This window comes from Gastrolobium bilobum, unplaced genomic scaffold (assembly GCF_033153095.1).
Source record: "Gastrolobium bilobum isolate Gb01-03AN ecotype WA unplaced genomic scaffold, APGP_CSIRO_Gbil_v1 utg15942, whole genome shotgun sequence".
NCBI classification, from domain to species: Eukaryota; Viridiplantae; Streptophyta; class Magnoliopsida; order Fabales; family Fabaceae; genus Gastrolobium; species Gastrolobium bilobum.
Genome location: NW_026896758.1, coordinates 77,398 through 89,418, shown reverse-complemented (window position 1 = coordinate 89,418; position 12,021 = coordinate 77,398). Strand labels below are relative to the sequence as shown.

The following is a 12,021-nucleotide window of genomic DNA, read 5'->3' as shown; positions in this document are numbered from 1 at the left end:
AGTGTGTCTCCTTGGGAGCACCGATCATTTTGTTGTAAGGCAAGAGGCCTTACGCCATTACTTAAGCGTGATGGTGCTCTGTTTGAGGATGTGAAATTCTCTTCAGGGAAACTGAGTGTGTAACACTTAGAATTGGTGGCAAGGCCACGTGTGATCTTGTATATGCGAGGCAGTGCATGTACAAGTAGCTTGTGAGTTGAGTGGTCTCCATGACTCTAGGATTTTATGTTGAGTTTGTTATGCTTCGTAAGTAGTTGGTATGTTAACACCAAGGGTAGTGTTAAGCATGAAATGAGTACCATTAACTGTGATAATAAATCAATGTTATTTCTCCTTTGACTAACTCTCGATTTTGCAGATACCTTGGAGATTGAGGTATACCGTTACATAGAGTTTTTAGCTATTATGTTATTGAAATTGAAATTTTTGCAGGTGTACGTGAACTAAGGTACGTTACTATGTAATTGAGTTGGTTAACTAACATGTATTGGTGGAATTAAACATGAATATGATTTAACACTTTGAACAGAATATGAATTTATTCTGAGGTTATGGATTAGAATTGCTAGTCTTGTTGAGGTTAGAGTCATGGAATAAGACCCAACTCACTCGAGTGTCGTGTGGTTTAGAGTTGTGGGGTAGGTCATCTCTTTTGAGAGAATGACTGATGATCCCAGAGAATCGGATGACGTCGTGACGTCATTGTGAAACCTCGAGTTCTGACAGTGACCTCTTTGTTTGAGGATGCACTTCTCGAGATTGAGACTGTGAGAGTCAGGAATGAGCTTATGGAGATGATCCACGAGGCGCAAATGCAAAGAGAGTGTCTCGATTTCGTGGAGAACCAAGACAGTGTGTCTTGGATTGGGGATGGACTTCTGTTGTTTCAGAAGCGGATTGTGATTCCTCGAGGTCTGTTGACCGAAGAGGTTATGGTAGAAGGCCATAAAGGACAGTTTACTGTTCACCCTGGTGCTACTAAGATGTTTCAAGACCTGAAAAGGAATTTCTGGTGGCCAGGAATGAAGAAGGACATAGCTGCGTTTGTGTCCAAGTGTTTGATTTGTCAGAAGTGAAGATTAAACACCAGAAGTCGTCTGGTGAACTTCAACCTCTTGAGGTACTGCAGTGGAAGTGGGAAGGTATTTCCATGAACTTCGTGATGGGTTGGCCTAAGACCCAGGCTGTTAATGACTCTTTTAGGTCATTGTGGACAGATTGTCAAAGTCTGCCCACTTTCTTCCGGTAAAGGTGAGCTTCTCGTCAGAGCAGTTGGCCAGACTGTATGTTCGCGAGATTGTGAGGCTTCACGGGGTGCCCGTGAGTATCATCAGTGATAGGGACCCGAAGTTCACATCTCGGTTCTGGGAGGCGCTGCAGGGAGCTTTTGGTACACAGTTGAGATTGAGTATCGCCTATCACCCTCAGACTGATGGACAGACTGAGCAGACTATCCAGACCTTAGAGGACATGTTGCAGGCTTGCACGTTGGAGCAGGGCTCGGCATGGGATAGGTACCTTCCATTGGTAGAGTTTTCTTATAACAACAGTTTCCATGCTAGCCTGGGCATGGCACCCTACGAGGCGCTCTACGGTAGGAGGTGTCGTACACCTACCTGCTGGTCGGAGGTTGGGGATCGTGAGTTGTTTGGCTTGGACTTTGTCCAAGATACCACCTTGCAGATCCAGATGATCCGTGAAAAGTTGAAGCAGGCGCAGAATCGCCAGAAGAGCTACTATGATGTTAAGCATCGTCCGCTGGAGTTCAGTGAGGGTGAGCACGTGTTTGTGAGACTTTCACCTGTCACCGGTGTAGGTCGGGCACTCGGAGTGAGGAAGCTGAGCCCGCGATATATTGGGCCATACCAGATTCTTGGTAGAGTAGGACCTGTTGCCTACCGGCTTGCCTTGCCTCCGAACCTGGCCAACATCCACGACGTGTTTCACGTGTCTCAGTTTCGGAAGTACATAGAAGATCCATCGCACGTGGTGCAACCGGATGATGTGGAGGTTCGGGAGAACCTAAAGACTCCCGTCAGACCACTCAGAATTCTCGATCGTGGCGAGAAACAGCTGAGGAGCAAGATTATTCCTATGGTCAAGGTGCAGTGGACCGGAAGGACTCCTGAGGAGTGTACTTGGGAGCGTGAGGACGAGCTTCTCCAGCAGTACCCCGAGTTTTGACCAGGTATGTTTCTGATTTTGAGGTCAAAATCCTAAAAAGGTGGGGTGAATGTAAGAACCTGCACCGTTAATTAAGGTATTTAATTAATTAATTATGTGAAAATTAGGAAATGATTCCATAATTGACCCTAATAATTATTTATGAGGCTTTATAATCATAATAAGTGATTAAGAATGCTGAAAGTCGCTTTTCGGAAAAAAAAGTGCATATACCGGTTCTGCTAGTCGGTATAAATGCGTGCCGAAAAAGTATCCCGGAAAATTAAAGTAAGTGCATGATAATTACTAGAATAATATGTAGGACTTGTAAAACGAGTTTCAAGTCCAAATAATGAGAACTGGTGCTAGAAACCGGTACTGGCTTTGAAAAGCGCGTACCAGAAAGGTGCTCAGAAAATTATAAGAAAAATATGATAAATCTTAGAAAATTATGTAGTTTCATAATCCAAAGTTTGGGATTAAAATGCTAAGCGTAGCAATTAAAGTTAATACTGTGTGTTTAAGTGTGTTTGGGCTATAAATACTCCCATTATGGGCACAAAACCCTAGGATCAGATTTTTATACGTGACTTGGTGGCTGAGTGCACCTTGGCACTGTTCCATTGCTGTGTTCTTCTTCCTTGAGAGTCTTGGAGCCATTTCTTCCTTGTTCTTTGTGGTTTCTTCTTCTTAAACACTTGTGTGAGGGAGAGTCACCTTTGGGAAGAGGATTGTGGTGTTGTTTCTGAGTTGTGAATTCTGTGTGAGGGAGGTTTGGTTGCTGACTTGTTGGTTTTGGGTTGAGAGGAGCTTGGTTTTGGATTTTGGAGGTCCAAGTGGTGACCTTTGTGTTAAAGAACCAACCTTTGTGAAGCCATTTTCGTGCATCTTCCTTGAGTCAGACTTGAGGGGCTGCGTTGAGCTCCAAGAGCATCTCCATTCTGAGTTTTGAGCCTTGGTATGTTGTATCAACCTTTAACTTGAGTTTTAAGGCTTAAAAATGGTACCTTGATGCGTTTAATGACTAAAAGATGATAACTTGTTGTTGGGTAATGATGAACACGCCTAGAAATGCATGAATTGATGTTTAAAATCGGTATAAAGGGAACCTTTAAGGGATATCTTCACGAAAATGCAGAAACTGCATTCTGTCGTGAAATATCCGGATATTTGTCGAACTGATATCCAGATATTGGATATCCGGATATGTGGTTTTGGGATATTCGGATATTGGATATCCGGATATGTGAATCTGTATATCCGGATATTGCATATCCGGATATGGACAGTGAGATATCCGGATATTCTGGGATTTCGTGGAACAGTAGTTGTGTTGTGTGTACAGTAGGCTATTGGGGGTTTGTGGACCCTAGTTTGATGAAGTTGAACTTCTGTATTTAATGGATTAAGCCAGAATCATGGGATTAAGGGCTTGTGGCTTTGTTAGAAGCTTTAAGACTTGAAAACGTAATGAAAAGGCGTTGTCTTTAATTTGTATGCATGTGGTACATGTTTATTGATTTATAATTGGTCCATATCAGATTGTGATCTGCTGTGATTGGACTTTGAGCTTGTGGCATTGGATAGCTAGCTTAGAGGTAAGCTTTCGTGTCCTCGGTTTAGCCATGTTGTGGTTCCACCATGTCCCATGGGGGTATGGTTTATGCATGTTGTGTACATGCTTTTGGATATTTGATATGTTGATTGAACTTTACATGTAATGGCTTTTAATATGCATGTGTTGTTTCATCTTGACGGGAAGCCTGAGTATGTAGCGCCATACAAGACGGTGTACCGGGGTGAATGCAAGTGGTACTTACACGGTGTGTAGGTGATAGACGTATACCTGCACTGTCTCTGGCCAGTAGATTAGTATTGACACACATGGCATGATTATCTGCTGCATTGCATTGTTTTAGAAATGATAAATGATAAATTGCTTTTGAACTTATATTGCACATGTAAGTGAGCTTGGGGTGGAAGATCCTTGAGGACCCCTTGTCTTACTGAGATTTCTAGTTTAGAGATCTCACCCCACGTTTGGGGAATGCTTATTTCAGGGTCAGGTAATGTTGAGACCTCAGGCGGCAGGAGGCCAGAGCTGAGTTAGATTACTGTTATATTATGCTGCCATGATTGGATGCTGGATTTGCATGCTGTTTATATGCTTATAGCTTCAGTTATGTTTATGGAGTTTATGTTGAGACTGGTTGTGACTATGTTTATTTGGTGAGCATGGGATTGTCTATGACACATAGTGTTGTTATGTCTTGATTATGTCTTGAGTCTTTTGGAGTTGTAATAATGTATCAGGATATTGTCCGGATTACTTGATGTAATGCCGTGATTTAGATACACACTTTATCTATATATTGAGGTATTTCAGTAGATGTCTTATTGCAATTTACATACATGCGTTATTTTATGAAATTGATTAAGTAATCAAGTTGGTAATTGATAATGACGTCATAATTGAAAAGAAAAAGAATATTCCGCATTTTTAATTAAGCACCGCTTAATACGATGTAATGTTAATATTTCGGGTATACACGTGGTGTTACAATGGGCCTATGGGTTAGACCTACACTGTTAACCACACTAATCAGTGTACAAATATCCAAGCCCAAATCAAAAGGATCACTAATTAACTGGGTTTTGTACTGCACCCCTATATGGATCATGACTTAGCCCGTTTTTATTAAAACAAGAAAAACTATAATTGATTGAAGCCCAAAATTATTATAAAAATTTCTAACATGTTTGGCATCACTCTAGAGTCCAAATATATTTTAGAGTAAACACCCTTTTTAGTCCCTGTCAATATCTACGAAGTCCTTTTTAGTCCCTGGCAATAAAAAAGGACTAAATTGGTCCCTGAAATTACAAAAAAGGGACTTTCAGGGACCAATTTGGTCCTTTTTTATTGCCAGGGACTGAAAAAGGACTTCGTAGATATTGCCAGGGACTAAAAAGGATGTTTACTCTATATTTTTTATGTACTTGAATATTTTTCTTTCTTAGTGTCAGTGACTCTTTCATTTTGAGCTTTCAAGCAAAAGTATTACATGCTTTCAAGCACCCTGCACCCAGATTTATCTTGCTGGTCTTAGTGTTCTTCTTTGCCACTATTTTGTCTCTTCGCGCCACTGCTAGTAGCGTCAGCCAGCCTATGTGGCATGTGCGCATCTGCTGCAGAGTGTCAATTCTTGTTCAATTGTAATTGTTCCCTGCCAGGTTCTTTCACTTCCTTTAATAAAATAATGAAATGTTGAACAAAACACCAAATAAACAACTTTTATTTGTTGTCTTTTTGTGGAATAACAGTGGGTGGGGAGTCTGGGGACCATGGGTTTTAGTAAATTTTTATTATAAAATTGGGAAATGCTTATTTGTTTGTTTGTGTTGTCGTTGATCGGTGAAACTGGATTGGGTCATCTAGGATAAAAAAATCCATGTTATATAGAATACTTTTTCATTTTTATGTTCCAAACACTGATTTAAAACTCACTAGTAAATTGTATTTAAGAGAATTCATAGGGTTCTAATTATCTAAAATTAGTGTAGTTTTATTGAAATAATGATATTTTAAACAAAATCCCTAATACACAAAACCCTTAGTGGGTGGGGACCGTGGGGTGTTAGTAATTTGTTATAAAATTTAAAATTAGGAAATGCTTCAATTTGTTTTTTTATGTTGTCCCTTTATGTACTCAAATACTCATCATGTCTCCATTTTCTCACTATGTATTTAGAATAGCATAGTATTGCTCTCATAATATAATCAACTATTGCCTTATATTTTTCTCTTTTATTTGCTTTTTTGTTATTTGTCTAAATCTTTTTGCTCCCTCATCCATTTGACATAAATATGATATTTGTTTAGCTACTTTAATATAAATGTCTACCTACAAATTGACATGTAGGTTGAAAAAGTATGGGCAAGGATAAACAGAAAAGTATAGATGTGTTCTTTAAAAAGAAAATAGTCTCTGAAAGTGAATCAAGTGATGCTCCCACGAACATAATTTCTGAAATTGGTGCACCTTCTCATGAGCAATCTCCTTCAAAGTGTCGTAGAATTGAACATATTGATGATGTTATTATGGTCAAAAATAAAATTTTTGAACAAGATCCAGGCCAACGTAAGCCAATTTGGGAATATTTAGCTAATGAAGTCAACCTAAATGCTCTTATCCATTTTCAAAAGAAAAACATCATCGACGTTTTCAAGCTTCTTGGTTCAAAGAATTTTCTTCGTGGCTTGAGTATTCACCTTGTATAGATGCTTCATTATGTTTACCATGTTATCTTTTCACTACAAAGGTCGATGGGCGACATGGTTAGAATGCGTTCACAATCAAAGGTTTTAATGGTTGGAATAAAGTTCATAGTGGCAAGTATTGTGCTTTTTTAAGTCACATGGGAGATGATCCTTGTTCACAACATACTAATGCAATTATCTCATGTGTGGACTTAATGAATCAGTCTTGTCATATTGATAAAGTTATGCATGCTCAAAGCTCCCAACAAATTGAAAAAAATAGGTTGCATGTTAAGACTTCAATTGATGTTGCTCGTTGGCTTGCTTTTCAGGGGTGTGCTTTTAGAGGACATGATGAGACTATTAATTCAAGAAATAGTGGTAATTTTATTGAAATGATCAAACTTTTGGCATCTTACAATGAAAAAGTTGCAGATGTTGTTCTAATGAATGCTCCATTGACAGCCAAGTATACCTCACCTCAAATACAAAGAGAGATTTTACATGTTCTAGCAGACAAAGTGCGAAAACAGATTCTGCTGGATATCAGGGACTATAAGTTTTGTATTATTGTGGATGAATCACGTGATGAATCAAAAAGGGAACAAATGGCTCTTGTCTTGAGATTTGTTGACAAAGATGGTTTTATAAAAGAGAGATTTTTTGATCTTTATCACGTTCAAGATACATCTTCTATGACACTTAAAAATGCTATTAGTGACATACTCTCACATCATTGCCTTGATATCCAAAATATTCGTGGCCAAGGATATGATGGTGCTAGTAACATGCGTGGTGAATGGAATGTATTGCAAGCATTGTTTCTTAATGAATGTCCTTGTGCTTATTATGTGCATTGTTTTGCCCATCGATTACAATTAGCCTTGATTGCTGCCTCTAAGGAAGTTTCTTCTATTTATCAATTCTTCCAGAATTTGAATTTCATCATTAATATTGTCACTGCTTCTTCTAAGCGTCATGATCAATTCCAAGCTGCCCAAATTTCTGAATTTGAACATTTGCAGGCTATTGGTGAGCTTGAAACTAGTACAGGTTTTAACCAAGTAGGTACACTAAAGAGGGCTAGTGATACAAGATGGGGTTCTCATTTTTATTCTATAGTCTTCAACGAGGGTATAATGAATCATGTTCAGTACTTGAAAAAATTCGCAGTGAAGGCTCAAATTACTCTCAAAGAGGGGATGCTACTGCAGCTTATAAGATGATCACTTCTTTTGAGTTTATCTTTAATTTACTTTTGATGAAGGAGATCATGGGCATCACTGAAATTCTTTGTCAAGCATTACAACAAAAATCTCAAGATATTTTGAATGCTATACATTTAGTTTCAAGTACAAAGGAACTTATTCAAGAATTACGAGATGGTGGTTGGAAAAGAATACTTGAAAGCGTTGTCAATTTCTCCAAGCTTCATGAAATAGATGTTCCAGATTTTGATGCTCAATATATTGAAGGTCGTGGCCATCGACAACATGAACAAATAACTATTGAGCATCACTATCATTTTGATATTTTTAATTCAACCATTGACTTTCAGTTACAAGTGTTAAATAGAAGATTTAACGAGCAAGCAATGAAACTTTTATCACTTAGCTCTTCATTAGATCCGAAGAATGGTTACAAAGCATTCAATGTTGATGATATTTGTAGCCTTTCAGAGAAATATTATCCTCTTGATTTTTCTGAGCAAGAGAGGATTATTTTGAATTGTCAATTAAAGCATTTTCACAAAGACATCCCAAAACATCCAAAACTTCAAAATTTATCTTCAATTTCTGAGTTGTGTCAAGGATTAGCTCAGACAGGAAAGTCAAATTCCTATCATTTGGTTGATAGGCTAATTCGTCTTATCTTAACACTACCAGTTTCAACCGCAAGTGATGAATGTGCATTCTTAGCAATGAAAATTGTGAAAACAAGACTTCGAAACAAAATGGAGGATGACTTTCTTGCAAATAATTTAATTGTGTATATTGAAAGAGAGATTGCTGAAACTTTTACTACAGATTCTATCCTTGAAGATTTTGTCAGTTTAAAATAGCGTCGTTTACAATTTTAGGTATGTAATTCTTTATTATATTTTAAATTTTTTTATTTAATGTTGTTATACATATAATTATTATATTTATGTGTATTCATATCCTTAGGATAATGCTTGGTTCATTACTTATTATGCTGTGGGAGACAAGTTAGATTCTTATGTTTGGAATGCTTATCAGAAATGTTAATGCCTTTTTATATGTTTGTTTTGATATATGATCATTGACAATTGTTCATTTCAATTTTCAATACTATGTTACATTATTTAGTAAATAACTTAGATAAGTATGCTAGAATTCATAGTAAAAATTTTCCTAATAAATTTGTGTATTTACGATAAATATTTTGATAATTTAATATGTCAAATTTTTTGGCATGGGCTAAACTAAAATTCTGGCTCCGGCAGTGATTGTAATGTGGGCCAGCATTGAAATTCTGCTACGAATCTTACAACTCAACCACTTGTATTTTTTTTTTAATTGGGTGTGAATTGTCACATGATTTATGCTTTAGTTTAAGAATGAGAATGAGGAAAATAAACACTAGAAAAGTCAGCTACGATCTTTCATTGCTGCTATATTTGACTTCTGATGCAGATTTTATAACTTTCTATGTTTTCTGAGGATGATGTTGAGCTTGAACAATCGCAGAAGGTGGTATATATGGTGAGTTTATTACTTTTTCTTAATCAACTCATTGAAGAATCAATAGAAGAAAACGTGAACTTAGACTAGGAGACTAATGTTAAATTGGCTTTTCTTGTGGAGTTCAATGTAGTAGACTAGTAGTGTATCTTTGTGACTTTGTCAATGAAGAGTTATTATTTTGAAGGAAAAAAAAATCTTTCCAAAAATATATCTGAGTATCATTCTAACTTGATTCCATTGTATTTTGAATTCAAAATTTAAAATAATATAGTCCTATAACATTATCTGAAGAACCAATTCAACCCAAAAACTTAAACTATTGGGTGGAGGCTTTTTTAATAATTTATATTATTCTCTAACACGCCATCTCACACGAGAGTTCACTTGCTTGAAAGGTAGACAATGTACAGATCACTTATAGGTACTAACAAATTCAACCCAAAAACTTAAGCCGTTGGGTACGAGCCTTTTTAATAGTTTATATTATTCTTTAACACAATCATTATTGTGTCTCTAATATATAATCAAATATATATGATTGAGAAGTGAATGTTGGTCTTGAGATTGAACATAGGGCATAAAAGATAGCAAAGAGAAATTTACAAATAACAATTTCACTATGCCAAGGTATAAATTCCGAGGATGTTAAACTTTTCAAGTAGATATCTCACAGATATGTAGGTGATGAGGTGGCATCAGATAAGACAAATTGAGTGACAAAGTTGTACTAGTACTTACAAGAAATGAAGCTGTTAACGTGTGGTAGAAAATAAATTTGACCCTTGATATCAAACGGGGTGTAGATCTGATGAACAATAACATTTAATACTTGAAACCGAAAGTGCTGCAACTTGTAACCAATGGTTATAGGGTATGCACCTCTTGATGGTGTTAGTCATTAGGCCTATTGCATTGTGAATAACTTGTTTGCACCCATTTTGTTTTTGTTCTATAAGATATTCAATTGCAAGCCCAGTCCATGCCCCTTTTGGCTCAAGTTTCCTAATTAATCTTACTGCTATCTAGCTAGTCCTCCTGCAGTTGAATAATTTTACCCTTTTCCAATAATTTTCTTTTTTTCAATTTGTCCCGCAATAATGCAATTGCAGTATTGGTGATTGTGACAAGTAGACATGCAAGTAGTACAATAAAATTGCCAAGTGTGCAGGCATGATCCATTACATAAGCAGTTTGCTTGCAAAAAGTCAGTGCAAGAACCTATGCAGAAGCCATAAGATGCGAGTAATTCAGATTAGATGAGAACCAGGATAATGACAATGTGGTCACAAAGATAATGACAGAAATAGGCACAAAGATGATGATTATGATTATGATGATGGTGATATAATTAAATAATGATCATGATATATCATCATTATTAAGATCCAGATTGAGCTTTGATTGTTCTAAAGTTTTTTTTTTAATGATTTTTAAATTGAAACTAAACTAGTTCCTAGCCCAATTATTAGAGAAGTATAAAACCATTCATGTAGTCTCATCCAACAATTTAAGTTTTTAAGTTGAATTGGTTCTTTATATGGTACAGAGTCTCCGTGATTAAGTGATTACGAGTTCGATCCTCTCCGCCTCCCGTTCAGTTAATAAATAATTAAGTATTGTGAGATTTCATAGCACAGGTAGGCTAGGCCTGATGTTGTTGCGACTTCGACAAGTGCATCGGTCGTACAAGTAGTATAGTGTAAAATAGTGGGATTGTCGTTCCTACGAGGACTGATTACCAATCACTAACTTATAAAGTTGGATTGATCTTAAAATGGATTTGTTGAGAGAATTAATTTAATTTATAAAACAGAATTTTTAAAGAACTTATTTTTAATTTTCAATATTTAAGAAATCAAGAATTGAATTCAAAACTTAATAATATGAAGAAAACGGTTTTTAACTTTTAATAAAAGACGTAACCAGGAACTCGACTTCCCCAATAGTTTCTCAACGAGTTTAACTTTCATGCAATTAAAGTTCGCAATCAATTATTGACAATTCTTTCTTATACAACTGACTCCCCAATCCCTTGGTGGTTTCAGTTCTTTACTTTATTCCAAGGCTCTAATCCCTTAGGGTCTTTTTTTAAAGCAAGCTTTAAGGTCAAGAATTATGCGTCATGAAATTCGTAAGACTATCTCTAGAACATACAAACTCCAACAATTAACCAATCGGATTAAAGCATACAATATCCCTATTAGCATGCAAAAATCTAATGCTCATTCACAATTGATCAGATCATAAATAAGACTATGAATTTAACTTTCATAGTCTTATTGACAATGACGTAACCAGGAACTCGACTTCCCCAATAGTTTCTCAACGAGTTTAACTTTCATGCAATTAAAGTTCGCAATCAATTATTGACAATTCTTTCTTATATAACTGACTCCCCAATCCCTTGGTGGTTTCAGTTCTTTACTTTATTCCAAGGCTCTAATCCCTTAGGGTCTTTTTTTAAAGCAAGCTTTAAGGTCAAGAATTATGCGTCAAGAAATTCGTAAGACTATCTCTAGAACATACAAACTCCAACAATTAACCAATCGGATTAAAGCATACAATATCCCTATTAGCATGCAAAAATCTAATGCTCATTCACAATTGATCAGATCATAAATAAGACTATGAATTTAATACAGATTAATTGCATCATCAAAGGTTAAACAACGTGCAAGAACCCATTGGCTTCGTTTCGCCCTAACTACATAAAAAAATTTAGCCTAGCATGTTCATAACAACAGAATTAAAAGATGAAAATAAACTATAATGGTTCACATAAACTTAGCAGGAAATTTAATTGGTGATTCTTCTTTTATTGTTATCTCTTTCTTTCTCCTCTTCGATCGTGCTCCAGAAGTCTTCTCTGCTTCTTGTCTTTTTGCAATC

At 36.4% G+C, this 12,021-nt stretch overlaps 2 protein-coding genes across 2 annotated transcripts; both read left to right on the top strand.

The window, feature by feature from the left end:
- The first annotated feature begins 6,582 nt into the window (after positions 1–6,582).
- LOC133301877 (uncharacterized) lies at positions 6,583–7,650 on the top strand. The gene has a single exon (XM_061501586.1). The coding sequence runs from the start codon at positions 6,583–6,585 to the stop codon at positions 7,648–7,650; it is 1,068 nt and encodes a 355-aa protein (XP_061357570.1).
- A 47-nt stretch (positions 7,651–7,697) lies between these two features.
- Positions 7,698–8,486, top strand: LOC133301876 (uncharacterized). The gene has a single exon (XM_061501585.1). It carries the CDS (start codon positions 7,698–7,700, stop codon positions 8,484–8,486), a length of 789 nt encoding a protein of 262 aa, XP_061357569.1.
- The last annotated feature ends 3,535 nt before the right edge of the window (positions 8,487–12,021 follow it).

Coding starts and splice junctions, on each gene's coding strand:
- LOC133301877 (XM_061501586.1), top strand. CDS start 6,583: ATGGGAGATGATCCTTGTTCACAACATACTAATGCAATTATCTCATGT.
- LOC133301876 (XM_061501585.1), top strand. CDS start 7,698: ATGGGCATCACTGAAATTCTTTGTCAAGCATTACAACAAAAATCTCAA.